At 51.7% G+C, this 22,084-nt stretch overlaps 7 protein-coding genes and 1 non-coding gene across 8 annotated transcripts; 5 read left to right on the forward strand and 3 right to left on the reverse strand.

The window, feature by feature from the left end:
• Positions 1–493: 493 nt before the first annotated feature.
• BGZ61DRAFT_508754 (uncharacterized protein) lies at positions 494–4,044 on the reverse strand (the record flags this gene model as incomplete). Its single annotated transcript, XM_046251966.1, has 5 exons — positions 494–1,053; positions 1,104–1,884; positions 1,955–2,006; positions 2,060–3,647; positions 3,717–4,044. The coding sequence occupies 5 exons, from the start codon at positions 4,042–4,044 to the stop codon at positions 494–496; spliced, it is 3,309 nt and encodes a 1,102-aa protein (XP_046099640.1).
• Positions 4,045–4,919: 875 nt separating this feature from the next.
• On the forward strand, positions 4,920–6,146 carry BGZ61DRAFT_397898 (ankyrin repeat-containing domain protein). The gene has a single exon (XM_046242981.1). It carries the CDS (start codon positions 5,122–5,124, stop codon positions 6,070–6,072), a length of 951 nt encoding a protein of 316 aa, XP_046099641.1. The 5' UTR covers positions 4,920–5,121; the 3' UTR covers positions 6,073–6,146.
• A 262-nt stretch (positions 6,147–6,408) lies between these two features.
• On the reverse strand, positions 6,409–7,762 carry BGZ61DRAFT_591603 (uncharacterized protein). The gene is made up of 2 exons (XM_046256691.1): positions 7,007–7,762; positions 6,409–6,953 (listed from the first exon to the last, which is right to left on the reverse strand). The coding sequence occupies exons 1-2, from the start codon at positions 7,368–7,370 to the stop codon at positions 6,661–6,663; spliced, it is 657 nt and encodes a 218-aa protein (XP_046099642.1). The 5' UTR covers positions 7,371–7,762; the 3' UTR covers positions 6,409–6,660.
• Positions 7,763–9,243: 1,481 nt separating this feature from the next.
• Positions 9,244–11,285, forward strand: BGZ61DRAFT_427729 (cytochrome P450). The gene is made up of 2 exons (XM_046243713.1): positions 9,244–9,560; positions 9,610–11,285. The coding sequence occupies exons 1-2, from the start codon at positions 9,253–9,255 to the stop codon at positions 10,835–10,837; spliced, it is 1,536 nt and encodes a 511-aa protein (XP_046099643.1). The 5' UTR covers positions 9,244–9,252; the 3' UTR covers positions 10,838–11,285.
• A 409-nt stretch (positions 11,286–11,694) lies between these two features.
• Positions 11,695–12,552, forward strand: BGZ61DRAFT_555405 (uncharacterized protein; the record flags this gene model as incomplete). The annotated part of the gene is made up of 1 exon (XM_046255620.1): positions 11,695–12,552. The coding sequence occupies one exon, from the start codon at positions 11,695–11,697 to the stop codon at positions 12,550–12,552; it is 858 nt and encodes a 285-aa protein (XP_046099644.1).
• An 836-nt stretch (positions 12,553–13,388) lies between these two features.
• On the forward strand, positions 13,389–19,409 carry BGZ61DRAFT_397903 (uncharacterized protein). Its single transcript, XM_046242982.1, has 8 exons — positions 13,389–13,668; positions 13,742–14,579; positions 14,650–16,349; positions 16,405–16,758; positions 16,807–17,427; positions 17,474–18,332; positions 18,388–18,696; positions 18,752–19,409. The coding sequence occupies exons 1-8, from the start codon at positions 13,496–13,498 to the stop codon at positions 18,941–18,943; spliced, it is 5,046 nt and encodes a 1,681-aa protein (XP_046099645.1). The 5' UTR covers positions 13,389–13,495; the 3' UTR covers positions 18,944–19,409.
• Positions 19,318–19,424, reverse strand: BGZ61DRAFT_t176. The gene has a single exon. It is a non-coding gene; the product is annotated as a tRNA-OTHER (tRNA).
• Positions 19,425–20,300: 876 nt separating this feature from the next.
• Positions 20,301–21,794, forward strand: BGZ61DRAFT_482340 (uncharacterized protein; the record flags this gene model as incomplete). Its single annotated transcript, XM_046249386.1, has 1 exon — positions 20,301–21,794. The coding sequence occupies one exon, from the start codon at positions 20,301–20,303 to the stop codon at positions 21,792–21,794; it is 1,494 nt and encodes a 497-aa protein (XP_046099646.1).
• Positions 21,795–22,084: the final 290 nt, after the last annotated feature.

The following is a 22,084-nucleotide window of genomic DNA, read 5'->3' on the forward strand; positions in this document are numbered from 1 at the left end:
CAGAATCCTTATCGCCAAAGCACGCAATCGCGCTTCGCTCACATGAACAAGCCAAAGTGTGGAAAATGTATCTTCTACTTCATGGCTAGTCAGCTGCGAAATTTCGTGAGGGGTATAACTGTAGCTAATACAGAAGCAGGTTTATCCGCTTGCCTAGTGCACATTAGCTGGGAGATCTAGAATTAGGCTGTATCCTCGAGCAAACGCCGAATATCCCGAATAGCGAGATGGTTCACTAAGGCAGCCAAGATTTTCGTGGAGGGTTGCAGTTGTGCCATCCATTCCAGATGCATAGTCTCGTGGTTGGTTTTAGCTTCGTCTGGAAAATACTAGCATGGGAGGGGACTGAAAGAGGACAAGGCGCAGGCCGCAAGATGATATATGAATGATCAGATGAATCGCTCGATTCGTAGGGCAAGTCGAGGTTTACCAATCTCCCTGAAATTAATATATACAATAATAATACATATACGCTCTCTAATATTCCAACACTTTAATCCAGCTTCTGGCCCGCATCTTGACAAGGAACAGGCTGGACTCCAAGACCTTCGCAGTCCCAGTCCTCGGCATCTCCATAGATCCAAAAGTCTATGCAGCCGTTAGGGCTGTTCCACACATACGGACGCTGTCCGTACTTGTCGTCCGTGGTGTCGACGTTACAGTTGTTGACGGCGCCCGTGAAGCGGGCCTCGCAGTCCGACTGGGCCACCTGGGGGATGTAGGCGCCGTCGGCGGGCTCGTTGCAGCCTTGCAGGCCGGTGGTGGTCCACTGGGTGATGAGCTGGAGGGTTACGCCGTCCATCTTGTACGTCTTGAAGATGGGCTGGGCGGCCACGGGGAGCACGATTTCGTGGCTGCAGAAGTCGGCGATGGCTTCTTGCGCCTGGCTGAGGCTGAACTTGGTGTAGACGGTGGGATCGGCGCAGTTGTTGACCTCGGGAGGTGCGGTAGGCTCGGGCTCGGGCTCCTCGAGCTTGATGGTATCCATGCTATACTTGCCGCAGCCCAAATCAAGCTCGGCCTGTCCGGTGTAAAGATGGCTGTCGTACTGGCCTAGATACGGTCAATAAGGGATCGAGTGTTAGGTCTGTGGGGGTTCTTACAAGAATGGATCATCTGCTCATAGGCCTCGGTGCAAGTCTTTGCGCATTCTCCATCCTTCTTTTCAAAGTTGAATTTGATGTCGGCATCCAGCGTCTGAGCCGGGTCCAGGTCACCACCGCCGAGCTGGAGCTCAGCATCGGCGTCAAATGCGATGCCACTTTCTTCGCAGAACTTCTTTGCCAGCGCGTTTGCAGTGCCAGGATCCATGCCAGCCGCTTCATCTGCATGTTTCGAGCAAGAGGGAGTCGCTTCCACTGTGTGTGTCATTCGCCGCTCGTAGTAACTGCGCTCTTGCCAAACACGCCACATGGTGTCCGGGGGATCAGAGTACTCGCCGGTCTCCCAGTTCTCCTGGAAGTCGTCATACTCGATGAACATGATTCCACGGGCAGTCTTGAGCCGGGCATCAATCTCGTCATCGGTTTCTTCAGCCGGCGGTTTCACATATGTCTTGGTGATGACTTCGACGCCTTGGAATGCTCCGTTCTCGCCGGTCAAGATATCGATGAGCTCGGCCACACGATCCGGGTAGCGGTAGGTAGGGTTGTCAAATGAAGTCTCGGGCATCCGGGGCACGGAGACGAAGATTTGCACGTTGGAGTCAGCGGCCAGTATGCCACCTTCAACAGCAAGCCTGCTAGGGGGTGTGAACTTGTCGGAAATTGCAGTTCCCTCTGCATCTCGGAGTTGGTTCATCATCCCGTCCCAGAGATCTTTACGACCATTGTTAGCCGCGTCATCGGCCGGTTTGTTCGAGTCGTAGAAGAACCCTGGCTCCATCTGGATTTGGTCTGTTAGTTTATTCTTGTGTTTCGCCGAGGGAATTCCCGAGCAGAGAGGTTTCACGTACGAAGTGAGCAAGCCAGCCACCCCTGTCTGAGGCAATAGTAACTCCGGTACACCTGGAATTAATGTTAGCAATCGAGTTCAGAAACGTAAAGCCACCTTGACTTACCCGACCAGACCCTCGACGGAGAGACCAAATGGATTCTCTCCCCACTCGCCATCAATAGAAACGACGTTAGTAGTGATAGTGTTCCAGTTTAGCTTGTTTGCGCCTTCACTAATCTGCCGAAGGACATATCCATCTTTCTTTTCATCTGTATCGTACTTGGCCTGGTTCATGTTATCCAGCCGTCTAAAGAGACCGCCTCCATCCTGTGGAGTCAATGTAGGCTCCGCCCATCGCCTCTCGACGTTGCATTTTGTGCAGTCGACGTCACAAATGAATTCGGAGACGCTAGTAGAAGTCACCGTGGTCACAGTTGTGACTTCGGTCGTAGCCTGGGCATCACACTGGGTGATTGTCACGCAATCTTCAGTAGTCACTGTTTCGACAGTCGAAGTATCCACGTCTCCATCTTTGTAGAAAGAGGTAGATAGGTAGACTGTCTGAGTGCAACTCTCGACGCCGGTTTCTGCACAGCTGGTGGCAGTTGTGGTCGGCCCCTCTGTAGAAGAGACCTCATCTGTTTCCGTAGGTTGATCGGTCTCCTTCTCCTTCTCCTTTTCAAGCTCTTCAGAAATCTCCTTGAGCGTGTCCGTAAGAGTGATGATGATATCAATAGGGGGTACCGGAAGCTTGACATTATCGGCCAGGTTTGTCACAACCTTAGTCGCACAGCCGACCAGCTTAGCAGCATCATCAAGGACATCGAGGATACCCGAGATAAGGCTCCTTTTTGCCAACGCTGTTTCACCGCATTCCGTGGGAATCTCGGGCTTGATATCAAAATTGGCCCACAAAATCAGAATATCGTCGCGGGTGTCCTCGGACTTTCGAATGTATTCATCCTTCTTCTCCTCATCTTGGATCATATCCCGGTTCGACCAAAGGGCAAAGAGAATAGGACCAGCATCGATGGCGTCGTCTGTAGCTTCAGGGCCGCTAACGGTGGTCGTGGGAGGATCATAATCTGGGAAGCCAGTGGTCCCATCGGCTGCTTCCGTTGTCGTGGCGCCATCAGCAGCAGTGGTGGTCTCCTCAGCAGTTGAAGTCTCACCGGCAGCGGTGGTTTCAGCAGTAGTCTCCTCAGAGGTGGTTTCATTGGTGGTGGTTTCGCCAGGCGTGGTGTCCTGAGCAGTTGTCGTATCCTGTGCAGTTGTCGTATCCTGTGCGGTCGTTGTGTCCTGCGCAGTCGTCGTGTCCGCGACGGTAGTCTCACCGGGAGTAGTCTCCTGTACAGGAGTAGTGTCTCCAGTAGTTATCGCAGCCCCAGTTGTCTCTTGAGCAGTGGTAGTCACTCCAGCCGTCGTGGTATCCTCGGCGGTAGGAGTAGTTGGTGTACTGGAACCCTCAACAACGTCGGTATACGTCGATGAGACCACGGGAGGAACCAACGTCGTTGTGTCTTGTGGAGTCGTGGGAGTGTTGGGCTCTCCAACAACATCGGTAAATGTGCTAGAAATCACAGGAGGAACCGATGTTGGCTCCTCAGGAGTCACGGGAGTAATGGGGGTGCTAGGTTCTTCCACAATATCGGTAAATGTGCTGGATATGACTGGTGCAATGGTCGTAAGGCTCGTAGGCGTCACAAAAGCGTCTGTGGTGGGAGCGATCGCCGAATTGTTGGCAAGAATTTGCGCGGCATTGCACAGAGTCGCCGACGCACCCTCGGGCAGAGGGTAAGGGACATCAGTTGTAGGAAGAGCTGGGACTTCCAGAGTCACCGGCTCGGAGGCCACCCAAACATATCCGAAAGGATAGATAGTCTCGGTCTCGGAGATGGCCGTGGGAGTCGCCAGCGTCCAGAGCGCTGTGTCTGCCACCTGAGATGGTGTGAAGGTGACATCTCCTTGTGCGCCAGGCACTACCAGACTAGCAGCAGTAGAGATGTCTGGGTTTCCACATAGCTCTTGTTGACGCCGGGCCAAGCCCCAGAGAGGATTGGCCTGCGCAGCGGAGGCAAGGGACAAAAGAATGAAAGGAGTGAGGGCCATCTTGGAGGGCGGTATTCCGGCGCGCTGCGTGAATGCCAAGACGGTTACGAACCAACAGCCAAAACCCCCGAGGACGCGGGAGCCGTTCAACTTAAGCACAGCGCATTTCAGATATCAGATGCTTTAAAATGTTATGAAAGTCACTGTGCGGTCCCTCAAACCGGCGTCTCCATGGTTCTAGCATCCTTCAACGAATCCTTCGAGGCTTTGCCTTGTTTCCTGCTGATTACAGGACAAACACAGCCATTGACTGCTGGCCAATTCGGGCCACGGATGAGTCGCGTAAGTACCACTGCGGATTGCTAACCTGGAAACGCTTGGGTCAATCTTCGTCCGGAACATACGGGAGACGATCTCAGATGTTACATGGCTTGCAGGCTGTGTGAGCAGAGGCATTAAAGTGGGCGCGTTATAGCCTGCGAGGGCTCTTGATTGACCGCCTCTCCTCTTGGAGCTTATTGAGAGTTGCATATTTGCCCCCTGCTTCATTTCCCTTCCCCGTAGAAAAATGCACGGCCTGGCCAGGGCTTCCACGGCTTACAGGCTGCACAGGCATCAACCTAGCCTCGTCACATCGTGATACTCGGCTGTGTAAAACTGCAGCGTGTTAGAATGCAAGGACCGGAGCGCTTAATTACAAGCTTAGTCTGTTCGTTTCCACGGGGCATAGGGCTGGCGCGAGCGTATAAATTTGATACAGGGGCTGTTTCAGCCAGACAACGCCCGACAACCTGAGACCCTGTCAGCCCTAGCCTGCGAATCCTTCTTGCGGCTATCATGCGACGGAGGATTCCTCTCCACATTACCGATGTTCCTTTTGCGCCTATCTTTACTTTTTGATGGTCGCAAATGTCTCCGAGCGAAGATCCGAGCGAGGATCATTGACTCGTTACTCATCAGGCTCCATCCGCCAGCTTTCCATTCACGCAAATGCAACCACACAACCCTGCCCAACCACTACGCCCTTCCTTCTCTGGAGCATAAAGAAATCCATCTCGCATTTTACCTCCAAAGTCAGCTCATCCTTTTGAGAATCCTACAATTTTTCTACTTTTCTCTTTCCCTCATCACGCCAACATGGCCACTCCTCAACGGCCATCAGCGCGCCCGCGGCATCCGCGCGACGTACTTGACGAAGCGATTGCAGCGGGTTCAATCGCACAGCTTACAGAAGCACTAGAGCTCGCCAAGTCGAAGCCCATCCGAAACACGCCATATGAGAAGTTTCTAGCCTCCGCTTTATCTTCTTGTGTGCAAGATGGCAAGATCGATTTGGCGACACACCTTTTAGAACAAAAATCTGCGCCCATGACGTTTCTCTCCCCTACAATTATTTGGACCAAGTTCTCAATTCCTCTTCTTGAGCTACTCATTGCTCACGGTTGGGACATCAACCGATCCGCTGAACCTGGTGCAAGAACCCGCTGCCAGCGCCTAATTGATCTTGCTTGCGGCAACGAAGACCTCGTCAGATGGCTAATCGACCATGGCGCGATAGTTGACGGCGGGGAGGATGAGTATGAAGTCTATCCTGAACCACCCCCGCTCCTAGAGACATGTGCTGTCCGCGGATCCGTCTCCACATTCAGATTCCTTCAGGCCAGGGGAGCCCGGCTGAGCAAAAGGACGCTCCACCGTGCCGCCGAGGAAGCCGCAGCTGCAAGGGCTGATCCCAGTTCCAAGGATGACGGCGCTGCCGTTCAACCGGACCCGATCGACGATCCCAAGGCGGCCCTTGCCCGGCGCAAGCAAGAGAGAGCTGAGATGCTCCGCTTCCTAGTCGACGACCTCAAGTTGGATATTAATGCGATGGACACAAAAGTTCTACGGGCGTTCCATTGGGGCACTCCTCTATGCTATGCGGCTACGAAGCCAAACGGCGAGGCGGTGGCGAAGTGGTTATTGGAGAAGGGGGCTGATCCTAACATCAGAAACATCGAGGGAGCGGATGCAGAATATGTAGCCAGGGACCACAATTGTGATAAGACTGTGCAATTACTGAGGGATTGGAAGACGACCCATGGGTAATCCAGTTAATTAAAACATTCGGTCATAGCAGTAATGTAAAATGATGTGTGACCAGACGCCATGCTGAAACACGCTCAAGGTTATTGTCACTACGATTTGCAATACCAAACACCAATATTACTGGAAATGATACTTGGGATGGCATTATACAACCTGTCATGCCACACCTCAACGAGAAGAGACCCAATCCTGCTCTTGGGTGCCAGCTGTCATAGTCTAGGGTAGGCAGAGTTGAGCTCGGTCGAGGCCAAGAACATATTGGGAGGGACGACAAACCCAGATGACAAAGCGCTGAGAACAAAGACATTACGAAGCAGGTTGGAAATGGGTAAATTTGTTCATAGTAGAGTTGTGCGAACTGTTGGTGCTCGCTTTCTTCTAATTCACCGCTAATCCTCTGAAACCTGAACCGCCAACGCCGACGCTACCCAAATAGATGAGAAAATCCAGCTCTTCATCGTTGTATTCCAAAATTCAAGTCATTGCTCCATGATAAAAGAGGCACGATTTGCCAGTGCCATCCATGATCCTTGGTCTTCTAGTTTAATCCCTAGCGCCATTCAATCCATTCCCGGGTATCTCGCACCATCAACGGTACCCCCCTCTCGGGTACGACCTCGAATTTTGATTTTGTTGTGCAGGATACGCTGGCGGTGGCATCCACTGGGTATGTTCGGGAGGAGTTCGAGCCGCCACTGGAGGAGGAGGCACACCGATATCCTTCGGAATGTGTGCCATCGAGGGTTCGGAAAGATTCACCTGGCGCCAATCGCTGTAATCTAGTGGTTTCGGCTCATCTCTACTTCGAGACTTCTTGGATTTGCTTGACTTTTTATGTCGTATGCACAGGACTATGCCAACAATGATAACAGTGACAGCAACTAATTCTCCAGTTAACTTCTACCCAAAAGTTCGAACTGGAAAGGGGTCTTACCGAAAATTCCAAACGCGATGCCAATATCAGTGAGCCTGCTCAGGGTAGGAGCAGAAAAGATGCTCTCCTCTGAAGTGCTATCGGTTGTGGTGCTTTTGGGGACGTCGGTCGTTACAGTGGAGGTTTCAGCCTGGGCCGACTGGCGGGGAGTGATGGCGGTGAATAATGTCGTTCCCGGAGGCGCAGATAGGATGCGCGAGAGTTGTTGATTTAGAATATTATTGTAGAGGCTGTCCAAAGATGGTAATGAATCCGAGGATTCAGTGGTCGTCGGAAATGCATTGAAGCTCGTTGCTGCTGGCGGTGCCACGTCGTTGACGGGATCGCCAAAGCTTGGCGGCACCAAGGTCTTGAATCCGGACATTTTCGGAGTTGGAGTAAAGAAATTCGGGTCAATATTCGTGTCGCGGTCCAATGTTGTAAAATAGCCCCCGAAAATGAGTGGAACGAAAGGAATTCGGGTGGCGGCTCACAGAGCGCTCGGTTCGTAAATCGTAATGGTCGTGGTCTTGAATGATGCCGCGGTCTCAACACCAAAAGAATGCGAAAGAGGAAAAATAAAGAAGGACGTAATCTCAAAGGAGTGAAACGGAGAACAGAGAGACACGCATTCCAATTTTTTTTGGGGCGCATCCTGAGGTCTTTCTTGACGCGGCCAGGCGTTGTGTTGTCGACGCCGCGAAACCGGATCACGTCGGATGTGTGGGTGGTGAGACGCCTTGGGCGAAGATCACACCCAGGGGGCCCGCAAACCAGTGCTCCGACGCAGTTCATGACACGGACTGCAGCAGTTTCAGTTTCATCTCGCGCCAATTGTGGTCACCGCCAGCATGTAAAAATACACAACACGGAGCCGACTTGGCCGAATGGGGTAAATTTAGATCACCTGTCGCCTGTCGTTGCTGGGCGCCAACGCTGGGTTCATGCGCCGTCTGCTGGAGATGCTAGGCCCCAAACAAATATGCCTGCTGTGGCTCACAATGAGACGCACACAGCCCGCCGGCTGCGAAGATGGCATTTCAGACGTGTTTACAATGCGACCCTGGCACAGCTTACCTTACCGAGAATGGCCGCCTGACAAGGGTGGATGGGCCGGCTTACCGAACGGAAAGGCCTGGTTCCGCCATCCAAGACCTCGCGCATTTGCCCAGTCAGCGATTTAAGAGGCCAGACGTTCCTTGGCTTTCTTCAATGTTGATGATGGATGGCTTCGTCTTGCAGGAATTCATGGCTGGATCTTGAATCAACCCCGCTCTTCTTGGAAATCCCGCTTCTATCCGGATAATGCAAAAACTGGTCAGGAGAAAGCCGGATGTCAGTGTCCCCTCGTAGACAGGACGGATGCTGGCTCTGGACGAAGGGCATTGTGTACTCCCCAATCTCCAGCTCGTAGCCTTATATCTGATGTGAAAGGCCACTCAGACCCCGAACCGACCTGTGCTACGCCTAAAATGCCCTCCCGAGCCGCCCCTCCTTCACATGAGCATCGCTCACACGCTGGCCAAGAGCGAAGAGGGGTAGGCCAGGTTGATCCCGGAGAGGGTTAGACGAGGATGCTGACCCTGAATAAGCCAATGGTAAGTCCCTCAATCGCTGGTAATCGTCCTCTCGAATGCTCTCAAGCAGCGTCTGAATAATTGCCGATTTCAAATCCCGACGCGCTTCCCCCACAGTTCCTCCACACGTCGGGGTCATGACCGATCTCTGGGGTATTCAACCACGGTACCCCATTCGCCAATCTGGTCAGTCAGACTCGGGCTACATCGAGAGGCGATACTAAATCCTCTTCCCGTGATTTTCTTGGGTATTTAATCGACCCGAGAAGACCGAGTTTGCCATTTCCTGTCGCTTCACTCGGCATTTCTAGAACCGCCGATCTGCGGGTCCTCACCAGCTTTTGACTCTGTCGCTTTGGCTGTAGAACGAGCTAGAGAAACTCACGCTGCTGCCGCTTTGTACTGAACGTGAATGAGCAGGGATCAAATGACTTTAGCCAGTGTCCTACTGGCCAATTGATCGAAATTCAAGTGCGGGATAACGATTTCCCCACCCCAGATTTCGGAGCTTTGCTTCGACTCTCGAGCCCGGACTCCCGACAGGCCGCGTGGATTGCCCCACGCAAAGGATCAGCTTTTAGGGCGCCTCCTCATTCCGTCCGTCATCATTCAACCGAATAAAGATCCTCCACCTCGTCGACCAGAGGACGGATCTAGGGCCTGAACACTCTCGAGTTGTGCGACTTCGCCATGGCAGTGGTGGACATCTTGCTGTCTTGGTGGACGGTCCCACTCGGCATCGTCGGCCTCATCATCTCGTACCTCTACTCATACTTCGTCACCTATGGCCACCTTCGAAGCCTACCAGCGCCATTCCCGGCGCAGTTTTCAAACCTATGGCTTATGTACGTATGTCGGCGCGGTGAGCGCTACAGCGTCATGCACAAGTTGCACCAGCAGCTCGGCCCCGTGATCCGGATCGCGCCGAACCATGTGAGCATCGCGGATGACGACGCAATTCCCGTCATCTATGGCCATGGAAATGGATTTTTGAAGTCGTAAGTACTGGCACTATCTTCACTGCTTGAGAAATCTGACCAATCGAAGCGAGTTCTATGATGCCTTTGTTTCAATCCGTCGTGGGCTCTTCAACACCAGAGATCGCGCTGAACATTCGCGCAAGCGCAAGCTGATCTCGCACACTTTCTCCACAAAGTCCATCACCCAGTTTGAGCCATATGTGCATGAAAACCTCGAGCTTTTCGTCAAGCAAATCGACAACCTTATTGAGACCGGCAAGTCCAACGGCGGACGACAAGAAGCCCAGCTTGACTGCCTCCCTTGGTTCAACTACCTGGCCTTTGACATCATCGGCGACTTGGCTTTCGGCGCTCCCTTTGACATGCTTCGCACTGGTGTGGACATGACGGAAGTCAGAGCCACACCTGATAGCCCGCCTATCTACGCCTCCGCAATCGAGATCCTGAACCGAAGAGGTGAGGTTAGCGCGACCCTGGGCTGCTTCCCGCAATTGAAGCCGTATGCCAAGTGGCTGCCTGATCCCTTTTTCAGCAACGGCCTCAATGCTGTTCAAAACCTCGCTGGAATCGCCATTGCTCGGGTCAAGGCGAGGTTGGACAACCCGCCGCCAAAGGAGCGCAAGGATCTTCTCGCACGTCTCATGGAAGGCAGAGACGAAAACGGGGAACCCCTTGGAAGGGAGGAGCTAACAGCCGAGGCGCTCACGCAACTCATCGCCGGTAGTGACACGACTTCTAATTCGTCCTGCGCTCTGCTCTACCACACAGTTCGAACCCCTGGTGTTCTTGAAAAGCTCCAGGCTGAGCTCGATGCCGAGATCCCCGCGGGTGTTTCTGTACCGAGTTTCGACATGGTCCGAGACTTGCCCTACCTCACCTCCGTCCTCAATGAGACGCTGCGGTTCCACTCTACCTCAGGTATTGGTCTTCCTCGACAGGTTCCCGAAAACTCACCTGGCGTCACCCTTCACGGCCATTTCTACCCACCTGGAAGCGTTCTGAGCGTCCCGACATATTCGATGCACCACTCTAAGGAGATCTGGGGACCGGATGCCGACGAATTCAACCCCGGCCGATGGGAGAATGTAACTACACGACAGAAGAACGCATTCATCCCGTTCAGTCATGGGCCCCGAGCATGTGTGGGAAGGAATGTTGCCGAGATGGAGATGAAGCTCATTGTCGCTACCTGGGCACGACGATACTGCGTCGAGTTACGGCAAGGGGTTATGGAGACTCGAGAGGGCTTTTTGAGAAAGCCGCTCGGTCTGGACGTCGCGATTTGGAAACGATGATGCAAGTACGGAGGCCTACACTTCAATTTGAAGATGATAGAGGGACGCTGTGGAAGGTGGCAAGCAATCAAAAGGGATGCCTCACAGAAAATTACTGGGTGTACGAAATCTGGGAATGCGGTGGATCAGGAATGAAATTGGATCACTGGCGAAGCAGGCGTTGAACATTGTTCATTGTTGTCAACCCCGACAAAGCATGTATGTACCATGAACATAGATTGATGTCAAGTCCATTTCACTACGACTTCAACCCCTTTGTCAACGTTCGGTGTAGCTTTAAGAGTGTTCACTTGGTCTAAGCTCGCAGCACAGGGGCGCTGAATCACTGATCAGCCCGAGGAAGCCAAATGTGTGCCTGACGCAGATACAGCAGCTGTGGAACCGGGTGCTCTCTTGTAAACATGATCTGCTCTTTCGTCCTTACTTGAACCTCTCCGGGCGTGTGCGGACTTCCGGGATCGCGGCGAGCTGAATGTCAACAAGATCAAATTACATCGACATCATTCTGTTCACTATTTCTAAAACTGTGATCCAGTAACAACATCTCAGCAGCGGCTCCTCTCTCACTATCACCACTGTGCCCCTATCTACAAGTGGCCAGCTGTCAGCCAGGTGTCAGGACGTGAGCCCAGTCAACAATCTCACCGTTGCCTGAGGCGCCGTAGCACACATCACTTTCGTCTCCTCGCCCTTCAGACCAAAGCCTCTTCAAAACCTCTCAGGCACACAACTTGAGTCTTGGATCTCACCTTGCTCTGCAAAACACAACCTCTCTTACCACTACTTGCTCCCTTCACTCACTTCTTCTACGACTACGACGAAAACACTTCCGCTCACCACCTTGAGTCGCCGACAACATGTGTCTTGAAGTCATTACCCTCGCTCACTGCGCGCCGCAGAATCCGCCGGCTCTCTCGTTCACTTGCGGAAAGCTGCACATGGTTGCTGGCTCTCGCAGCGTTTGTAGCCGCGCTCGTGGCCCCTGTGTGTGCTTCTTTGGCACATGCGGCACTGTTGAGAGAGATGTCGGCACGACAGCAGTTGACTTTACCGCTCTGACCAAGATTCGTTGTGCGCACTGCACCACTCGTGAAGACGCCGTTGGTGACAGACGCAATGGAAAAGAGATTATCGAATCACCCCTCCTCCAACGACCTGCCCTGTCACTCGATGACGACCAGGCGTTTCCCAAACACTACGCTACACTCAAAGAACTCTGGGGCGGGAGGCCAACATGCCCATTCCATTCTGGTATCAAACCGGAGCGACCGTCGATCGAGTTGAAGACTCCGGATGTCATTGACCCACGACTCGGAAAGACCACTCTGGGAAACACAACTGCCACACCAGTCGCTGACCGCAACACCATCAACAACATGGCCGGCACACCAGTCTCGGAACCCCAGGACAGCGACATCATCGACACAATCATGGAAAACGTCAGTTTCCTTGCAGGTTCCAACACCAATGGAGTAGAACCCGTTTTGCCCCGAACGGAAATCACCAACGGCCTTGAGACTGACGTTGGCATCAAGTCCAGTCGCTGGGCCACTGGAAACTCGTCGAGCAACGTCACGCCTCACCCGATGGCCCGACCACCTCGTCCTGCCCAACCTTCTCGCCGTACCCCCGAGGTCAAGGACAGCTCGAAGCTGCGCGATGCGACCCGAAAGCTCGCCGGCGCAAAGTCATTCCTGGGCAAGCTTTCGATGTAGTTTGCGTCGTGGGACTCGAGGTGCCAGTTGGGCGTGAAGTTAGGCAGGCAAGGGTTGGTTTTGGGAGTGGGATTAATTGGCTGGGACTGCTCTAGACCGCTTTTTACGGCGCGATCTCATCGTCTTCTGCTTTTGCCAATTGAGTTCGGACACACGTACAGGGTTGAGACGGGAAGGGATGATTTCTTAATTGCCATGATGGCCAGATTCCATAGCCCTGCAACATCAGCCATTCGATCGGCGCATCTCAAAAATATTGACCGCGTTTGCAGTCTTTTCACCACTTGCATGTTAGCTTACGTGACTGTGTTTCTCAGCCTTGTGTGAATTGGTTCTGAAGCCCTGGGACTCCAGCATCGTGACACCAGTAACCACGCCATGTCGGTCAATGCATGGATTGTCGTAGCTGGCCGAAAGCTGAACAGTGTGTTTGCCAAGAGATATCCCCACTCTGTAACTTGAACAAAATAAGACAGCGGCTTTGAATCCCTGGTTCTCGGTCGGTCTCCCACATAATTCCCATAGCCCAATTCTCAGTTGATAAGCACTAATCAATAGGGCACAGCCGCTGAAGGAGCCGTCTATTACACCGTCTCTAATGCAAATATCACCAGGTTAATCAATTACTTTACTACCTTGTCCTAAATCCCCAGCAGACACAGGCTTAAATTCCTCGCTGGCCAAATCGGCGGTAAAGCAATGCATAATCCATGGGAGTCAACGCCCCTGCATCCAGTCGCTAATAAGCGTGTTTCGGGGGCGTTATGATCACGGGACCATTGGTGAGGCTGAGATTCGCGCATGATCTGACCTATGGTCGGTCGCGCTCTTTTTCGCGTCTCTGTATTGGCGCATCACCATTTTCGCATTGTCAAAACAACAACAGGCTAAGAGGAAGCTGGACGCCCATTAAGTACCAGTGAACTCACAGGTATTCTCCTCTATGGCATCATCCCAGCTCTCGAAGCGTGAGCTGGTGAGGGAGATTTCCCGGGAGCGGGGGCATCTTGGAGAAGACAAACTGTCCAAGATTGGCGAAATCGACCCCGAGCTTAGGCGAACAGTTGAGGAAGCGTTACTCCGCAAAGATGAGATGATCGGCTCTGGTGTTTTGACGTACGTACATGCTGGCTCGGGATACTCTGTCCCTTGACGACTGCATTGAGTCGAACTAATCCATCTGCCCTAGATTGGCTAGAAACCTGTACACCAGCAACGCGAGATTTATCTTCGAGTTGCTTCAGAACGCAGATGACAACGATTACAGTACGATTATTGCTAAAGGTCAAGACCCGTTCGTCTCATTCGACATCCGATCCGATAAGCTGTGCATTGAGTGCAACGAAAATGGCTTCACGCCTGAGAACCTTCGAGCGATCTGTGATATCGGCAAGAGCTCCAAGATTGCTGCGCAAGGCTACATCGGCGAGAAAGGAATTGGCTTCAAGTCAGTTTTCATGGCTGCCTGGAAGGTGCATATCCAGTCCAATGGATTCTCTTTCTCATTCACTCACCGAAAGGGCGACTCTGGTCTCGGAATGGTGACGCCTATTTGGGAAGAGACCGAGGAAACTTTGGGGGACTGTTTGACCCGGATCACCCTCTTTCTTCACGACAGCGGTGACGCGGGTACAAATGCAAGACAACTTGAGACGATAAAACTCCAGTTCCGAGATCTTCAAGACACCATTTTGCTATTCCTTAGGAAACTTCGCAAGGTACAAGTTTCGTTTCACAACGAGGATGTCACCGACACAGACACAACAACGTATTCGCTCCATGGAAACGACCCCACAACTATCCGTAAAACGACTTTAGCTGGGGAAACTTTCAAAAGGTATCATGTCACAAGGCATATCGCCCACAACGTGCCAAAAAGCGAGAACAGGACGTACTCCGATGAAGTTTGGCGAACCGATGCTGCACCCGAGATTGTTCTTGCTTTCCCGTTGACGGATGCATATGAGCCGATCGTCCAGGATCAAGATGTCTTCGCATTTCTACCCATGCGACCCATGGGGTTCAAGGTAAGTTGCGCCAACTCACTCGTATTCAACACCAGACAATATTAGCTAACTCGCAAACCTCCGCTCCCAGTTCCTCATTCATACAGATTTCGTAACAGAAGCTAGTCGCCAAGGACTTGTCACGACTTCTCTTCGAAACCAAGCACTCCTAGACGGTATTGCCGACTGCTTTATCAAAGCTGTGGAGCAATTTTGCCAACATCCCACTCTCCAGTTCCAGTGGATGAGATGGCTTCCTCAGGCCAACTCATATCCGTGGGACGACTACTGGGGAGGTCTGCTTGAAAGAATCCGTGGGCGAATCAAGCCGATGAAGATCTTCCGCACTTGGGAGAAAGAAGCACTGGAATCTCTCCAGCGGTTGCGATGCCTGTTACCAACACACCTCGACCAGCATGGAGAACCTCTGTTCCGAGACGCGAAAAAAGAATACTACCTCTCCAAAAAGTATGAGCCTGCGGATGTGGCACAATTGTATCAATATGGGTTGGAAAATTTGGACAGCAAGCAAATTTTGCATCTTGTCCTGCTCGATCTACGATCCATTGGTGGCCCCTCTCGCATGAGAAACGATGCAACTGACGAAGATTGGCATTCGCGGGCAGCGCAGGTGTTGCTAGCTGTACGGGCTGCGTTCCCCATAAGTTCCAAGGAGGTATTGAAAACTGTGAAACTCATCCCATTGACTAACGGCAATTGGGTTGCGCCAGGGAGTAGCCATCAGAACTTCTACTCAACTTGCAGCGGCGGTGTTGCGATACCCGATGGCCTTGGTTACAACTTGGTGAGTGAAGCAGCAGCAAACAACCCGGATCGGCGTAAGCTTCTCAATGAACTCGGTTGTCGTTCAATATCCACCCAGGAGGTTCGTTCTACAATTGTCAACAGATGCGATCACATGGCGCGAAACCACGAGGCTTTGTCCGCTTCAATTGGCTTTCTGAGGTATCTCTATCTGTCGGAATCTTTGGTAGGAGAATTCGAACGAGATTTGCCCAAAAGGTTCGGTCTCTTTGACCAGAGGATGCAATTCATGTCGCCATATTATCGGGTTATCTACCTCCCATCAGCAGATAAATACGGTCCACTTGAGCTCCTGAAAGGAACCAGCAAGTCAGGGGAGGGCTTTAAAACAGCATTCCTCCATGAGAGATATTTGGAAGCTGAGCCACAGACACCTGAGGGGCTTGATTTGTCTTGGGCGGATTGGTTGGAGTCTCGAATGTCTGTCCGCCGCAAACTTCCGCTTACCCAAGTCGACAAAGACGGTGAACTCGATATCTCTGCAGAGTTCCGGTACATCGAAACACACCACCCAGAGAAGCTCCTTGGGGCTTTGCAGCAATACTGGCCCCTCGAAGAAGAGAGTATCACGAGCGAGATAATCTCATTGTTTCGTGACTTGGAAGTCTCCTGCAAAGGAAACAACGACTATGGGTTTGGTGAATGTCTACAAGCCACATATTTGCCCTTGCCAGAGCTTGAGAGCAAGCATGCTCGCTATGCTGAAGGCGATGAGTACATGTTTGTGGATCTCGGCGAACCCATCACCATGGGCTATCGGCCCAAGTGGGCCTTTTTGGTCGATCACCTTGGCGTAGGTCATCAAGATGATCTCGAGTTCTACATCACCATCCTTCAAGACATCTGGGGTTTCAATACTACGGCTGCAGATGTTGTCCGGAGTTCTAGAATCCTGGATCTTTACGAAACAATACATTCTCGCTGCCGAGAGTCTGAAAGTTTTGAAAATGCCTCGGCAAAAGTTAGGTTCGTGTTTATTCCCACGCGAAACCGCCGTTCTATCAAATATTCACACGACTAGGGACGCATTTGTCAATGGATGTCTTGTTTTTGCGCCAGGGACCAAGTCAAGATCCGCAGCCTGGGCGTCACTGGATAAGTGTCTATGGCATGCCGGTGAGAATATGCAGACCGCATACCCGCTAGAACACTTGTACCGAACCCAATTTGGACGCTCCCAAGCGGATCTGGACATTTTGAAGCAGTTTTTCGAAGTGACCCTCCAGATTCAAGATTGCACCTGGAAAACGTATCTGAATGAAATCCGGTTCCTGAAGACAGGTGGAAGCGAAGACTTCGACTGGGTCAACAAGCTATATAGCTCCCTCGCGACCGCATGTGGCGAGCTGTCAGCAACTGACGCGGAGAGTTTGAGGTACCAATCAATATCCTTGCTTCAGGTTATATCTAACCAGTACTGCAGAGGTAGTTTCGCAACTGAACCATTGATCTATGCCAGTTTTGGCCAAATCAGTGGCTGGTACACCATTTCACAATGCCTGTGGTCGAGTTCTACTCAGATAAAGGGGAGAGTCGCACTTAATGATCTCTACCCCGACCTCGGAGAATTCTTCCTGGACTTTCTGGGAGTCCAAGAGCTAACTATTCAGATGGCATTTGAGGAGCTCAAGTATATGGGTTCTCAAGAGCCTGGCCCATCAGTCTTCAATGTCAAGGAAACCATCTGGGCATTCAATTCACTTCTGGACTCGGAAGGGGGTTTCCCCGGTTCGCATGAAATGGTGCATCGAAAGATTCTTCCTGTTAGGTATCCCAATGGATTCGTGAAGCTGCAAGCAATGGTGGAAGATTTCGCCATCGCGAACCGCAAGGCGTTGAAAGAGATATTTGAAACGCGAGTCAAGTTACTGGATTTCACGCTAGATGAAGTTCGCAGGCTTGCGCCATTTTTTGAGTGGATTGGGGCCGAGTCGAGATATCTTTCCACCATGGTGAGGGAGATTTCGACAGTAGCAGACGACCAAATGCATCGCCTACAGTATCCAGATAGAGATATTGGTCCGAAGGCTCACTCCTTGTTTAGGTAAGGAAGGCGACCGCTTATTTTCGGCTACTGATGTCTTTGATAGGATCGCAGTTCATTTCGACAGCCCCCGTATTTCCGACAACGGTCTGGACTTGTACAAGGTCCTCCGCCGAACTGAAGTCTTCGAGACAAGTGGAATATCCTCCGAACTTCACCTTTCTCAAGATGGTCATGATATAGTTCATTCCCAGGAGAAGAGTGAGTTACATTTGCGAGAAAATGCCGGCGAGTTGAAGGTGTATGTTCCCCACGATCCAAGCGCCCAAGGATTCTGCTACTTCTCAACTCTCCCTCGACGCTTGTTGGAGTGGATGATGACAGATCCAAGCACTCTTATTACAAAGAATGCAGGCTCTAGAGCAGCTCATGTCGTTACATCGGTGTTGAATGCGCCGATGGTCAATGTGGAGCAGATCTTAGAGGCTGAGGGAATTGTTGACAGCGAAGTTCCGGATGATTCAGAAATCGACATCAAGGATAGAAATAACGAAGATCTTCGGGCAAGAGACCTCCCAGTCAGGGATCGAGGCTTTCATATTTCTACCAAGGCGACACCCAGCTTGGCGACAAACGCATCAAGCGGATCGACGTCTCAGACGCCGAACCAGCCTCTGTTCATATTAGGTCCTTCTCCCGACGCTCAGTCAAGCGCTTCCTCGCTCTTCCCAGAAGCCAAAAATGGGGAGCCAGTTGATGGCAATGACCCCGAATACTTGAGGCTAATTGAAGAGGTAATATCTGCTTCAAGGAGGGTGAGATTTCCTGCCAAGGATACCGCAGATATTTCAGGCCTGTTTAGTGGCCTGTCTATCGCTCCTGAGGACGTTGAGTCGTCTCGCAGATTTATGTCAAGATCCAACCAAGAGCGAGATCTTAAAGTTGGAGCTCTGGGTGAGCTTCTTGTTAGTTTGGTTACCCTGATTCTTAGTAGGCAAGTTAATCTAACAGGTCATGCAGGTTTTTGAGCTCCTCTCAGGACTCTCTCCACCCTTGCCAGGATTTGGTAGAGAGAACTGGCAAAGCCAAATCCGAAAATTCGTCACAGTTCACGCGAAGTACTCAGACATGCTACCTTGGAACGGGAGAGAAACCTCAGATATCGTGTATCACGACAAGGACAGGATTCTTACCGAGCTCCTGGTAGAAAAAGGACACCTTCAACGTGAAGATTGGCTGAAGAAAACGCCTCGGTATTTCATCGAGGTTAAATGCACCGTAGGGAAAGCCAGTACGCCATTTTACATCAGTAAAGCGCAATACCGGAGGGTAAGTTTGTGCGGCCGAAAACGGGTTCAAGAGACTGACGCATTTTCGACTGCAGATGCAAGACTACGTCAACGCGTCTGCCTCACCATTGGGTTCCCCAACCATATACCTGATTGCGCGGGTATTCAATATAAACAAGTCGAATGTTGACTTGCGAATTTATGTGAACCCAGAGAGGATGCGACAGGACGAGGATTTGGTTTTCACTTCCGAGACATGGTCTGTTGTTCCAGGACGCGGGCGGTGAATATCAACTCGGGTAAAATCTTGATGTATTTCTTTTTTCTTGTAGCCTTGTATTAACTGAACTTGGGTTAAGCTTGCTTGTGTGGGAGTCCTACTGGGCGTAATTACCGTAGCAAACTCGATAAATTGTAACGTGGGAGGAGGACTGCCCACTTTTAAAACTTGGCAAGCCCAAAAATACGCCGGGAAATCCTAGACAAATTCCCAGATAACGTCAAGGCCAAGGGGCCATACCAAATATGGACTAGGTCGGTTCTCTCACTCACGCTAAGCAACGTCTCCCAATCTTCCGAGTTTCTACTCCATACGACAGCTACAATGTAAAAACAGAGAGACAGACAGAGAGACAAAACGACAGTTGAACAAAATAAAAGACCCCGAATCCAGGAATCGAACCTGAGACAGCTGCCCCCAGTGGGGCACATGCCGCCCAAGAGCGGGCATGTGTGTCAATAGCCGTGTTACCACTACACCAATTCGAGCATGAACAAACACAACAAAGGTTAATTATATGTCCCTTGAGGCACGCTGAGTGAGGTAAGACAAGGACACGGACTTGGTTGAATTCGTAGCAGACAAAATCCTTACCCTTCGAACATTGACCAGAGTTACTACCACATTCACGGTTGCCTAGCCAGCTGGTGTCTAGTCAAATGGGTTCATCGCACTATCTTGGCCAACGATGCTTCGTATTATTCGTTTTTATTAATTAGATCGATTCTGACAGTCTATGTGACGTAAATAGAAACTAAACCTGGCTGTATTTCATGAACTTCTTACTCTAAGATTGCTTGGTTAATGATATTCACCCGCTTTTCAGCTCCTAGTCCTAGGGAGATCATAGTGGCGGCAGCCTGAGCACGTATCCATTCTCTAGGGTTATTGTTTGAAGCTGCATTGTTAATTCGCACTGTCCGTCTATCAAGCCGCGTGTTCTTTGAACGTCATCCCGAAGTGAGCCACTATGCCACCTCAATGATAGTAGTCTTTGTTCAAGGAACAGGCGTATCTTGAAAGGGTTGTTCCGTGGTTGTGGCTTTTGTTCCTCGTTGCATTGCTCGAGGTTTGTCGCTCTTGGCATACGAACTCCGCAATGGAAGTGGTTACCTAGTCATGTTATTTTATTTAAAGTGAACAGTGAATGGTGTAAAACACGGATCAGAGATCAGAGATGTCTCCCGTGATTGAGTTGCTCGGCCTGTGTTCATTTGGACCATAAAATATTCGCCTTACCCCCAGCCATCCATCTTCATTCTCTTCTTCCAACTCCTCCTACAACCAAAAGGAGACTTTCACCAACACACCCACCGGTACATCAACGAAGCATCACGAGTCTCAACCGCTTATCGATCATCGCCATGGCTACGGCAAAGGATTCCCTGTCGCCGGATGAGCCTCTACGCAGGCCGAGTTTCCAAGCGTATACCCCTGCCAACCCATCACGCCTGGGCCAAACTTGGAATGCTGATGACACCTCGACTGAGCGTGACCCTTCGCCTCAGTCTCCTTCTTCCAATTCGACCAAGTCTCACCGGAGCATTGCGGGTCTGTCTGCAACATCAGACCGAAGCGATGAGTTCTCTGGTACCCGAACAACATACCCGCCGGTTGGAACCGCCCAAGGTCAAGGCCAGATAAGGGAAACTCCGAGAAGGTTTCGTGCAGCTATCCAGATCCCCCACCCAGCTATTCAGGTCCCTCGCCCAGCTATCCAGCCTTTTCACACACAGCTTGATCACCCAGCTATCCAGCTCCCTCACCCAACTGTCCCTCTCCCTAACCCAGCTGTCCAGCTCCTTCACCAAGCCACCCAACTCCCTCTCCCTCAGGTGGATTCTCCCCTACCTGAGGGGTCATGGGTTAATAATATGGGACAGGTATTTCCGCCAACACCCCCTGGATTCGAAGAGAATGACAGAGGTCAAGCCAGACTGTACAACCTTCCGTTGGGCATGATTCCGAGTAGGTATGCTCCACTGTCTGTCGACCCTAATCCTCCGCATAGGTTGATCCAGGTTTTCGGGCCATCGCCACCCCCTGTTCCTGGTCCTATGCTCGGAGATCATCCAGGTCCCGATTTCCCTCGTCCTCCCCTGGGTTCCCAAATGCCCCCCGGTCCCCCGTTCGGTCATCACCCAGGTCCCGCACCACCTGGTCTTGCCATGGGTTCGCCTATACTCACTGGTCCTCCCCTCGGTCATCATCCAGGTCCCCCTTTGCCCGGTCCTCCCGTGGGTTCGTATATGCCCGCCGGTCCGCCTCTCGGTCATCACCCAGGTCCCGCTCCACCTGGTCCTCCGTTCCATCACCATCCAGGTCCCGATTTCCCTCGTCCTCCCCTGGGTTCGCAGGTGCCCATCGGTCCTCCTCTCGGCCATCACCCAGGCCCGGCTCTACTTGGTCCTCCCGCGGGTCCGCATATGGCCCCTGTTCCTACACTTGGTCATAATCAAGGACCCACTGTACCTAGGCTTCCTGAGGGCTCTCGTATGCTCACTAGTCCTCCGCTTGGTCACCATCCGGGTCCTGCTTTGCCTGGTCCTCCCGTGGGCTCGCAGATGCTCACTGGTCCTCAGCTCGGTCATCGTCCAGTTAACACTTTGCCCGGTCTTCCCGTCAGTTCGCACGAGCTCACGCCTACCGCGAACTACATGCCACAACTCTCTCACTCCGTGTCGTTTGATCCGAGTCGAAGCCCGACGCGAGACAGTGGACCAAACAAGACTCCACCTAATGCAGAATCCCGTGGCGATGATACCTCGCCTAAGGAGTTTGTTCTGAATCCTACGTCGCCAGTCTGGGCTCCTGGTGACAATCTTGGAGTCAACTCAACCGAGCCTAACAAGCACTAGGAATCCTCTGGACTCCAAGAATTGGGAAGGAGCTGTTTGATTACCCGAGTGGGTATAATAGCAAGACTGTGGAGTAGGTTACCGTCGGGAATAAACCCGTGGAACGGGCGTGGTTTGCCTTTTTCTGCTCTTCCATGTAAGGTAGTCCCCATAGCCCCATAACATTATTACTATTCGCATATAGAGAAATAAAGTATTGTAATCGAACTAGGTCCGCGATATTATAGTGAGGCACCTCTCGCCTTGTCATAATTTTAAGCTGAGTCCAAACGAAGAGTCGTGTATCATGA

Source organism: Ilyonectria robusta, assembly GCF_021365365.1.
Source record: "Ilyonectria robusta strain PMI_751 chromosome Unknown BGZ61scaffold_21, whole genome shotgun sequence".
NCBI classification, from domain to species: domain Eukaryota; kingdom Fungi; phylum Ascomycota; class Sordariomycetes; order Hypocreales; family Nectriaceae; genus Ilyonectria; species Ilyonectria robusta.

What these genes read in the sequence shown, in the direction of transcription:
- BGZ61DRAFT_591603 (XM_046256691.1), bottom strand. Translation starts at nt 7,370, where the DNA reads ATGTCCGGATTCAAGACCTTGGTGCCGCCAAGCTTTGGCGATCCCGTC. An exon ending in CATCGCGTTTGGAATTTTCG is followed by an intron (nt 6,954 to 7,006) that starts GTAAGACCCCTT and finishes CTGGAGAATTAG; the next exon opens with TTGCTGTCACTGTTATCATT.
- BGZ61DRAFT_397898 (XM_046242981.1), top strand. Translation starts at nt 5,122, where the DNA reads ATGGCCACTCCTCAACGGCCATCAGCGCGCCCGCGGCATCCGCGCGAC.
- BGZ61DRAFT_397903 (XM_046242982.1), top strand. Translation starts at nt 13,496, where the DNA reads ATGGCATCATCCCAGCTCTCGAAGCGTGAGCTGGTGAGGGAGATTTCC. An exon ending in TGCGACCCATGGGGTTCAAG is followed by an intron (nt 14,580 to 14,649) that starts GTAAGTTGCGCC and finishes CTCCGCTCCCAG; the next exon opens with TTCCTCATTCATACAGATTT. An exon ending in ACTGACGCGGAGAGTTTGAG is followed by an intron (nt 16,759 to 16,806) that starts GTACCAATCAAT and finishes CCAGTACTGCAG; the next exon opens with AGGTAGTTTCGCAACTGAAC.
- BGZ61DRAFT_427729 (XM_046243713.1), top strand. Translation starts at nt 9,253, where the DNA reads ATGGCAGTGGTGGACATCTTGCTGTCTTGGTGGACGGTCCCACTCGGC. An exon ending in GGAAATGGATTTTTGAAGTC is followed by an intron (nt 9,561 to 9,609) that starts GTAAGTACTGGC and finishes GACCAATCGAAG; the next exon opens with CGAGTTCTATGATGCCTTTG.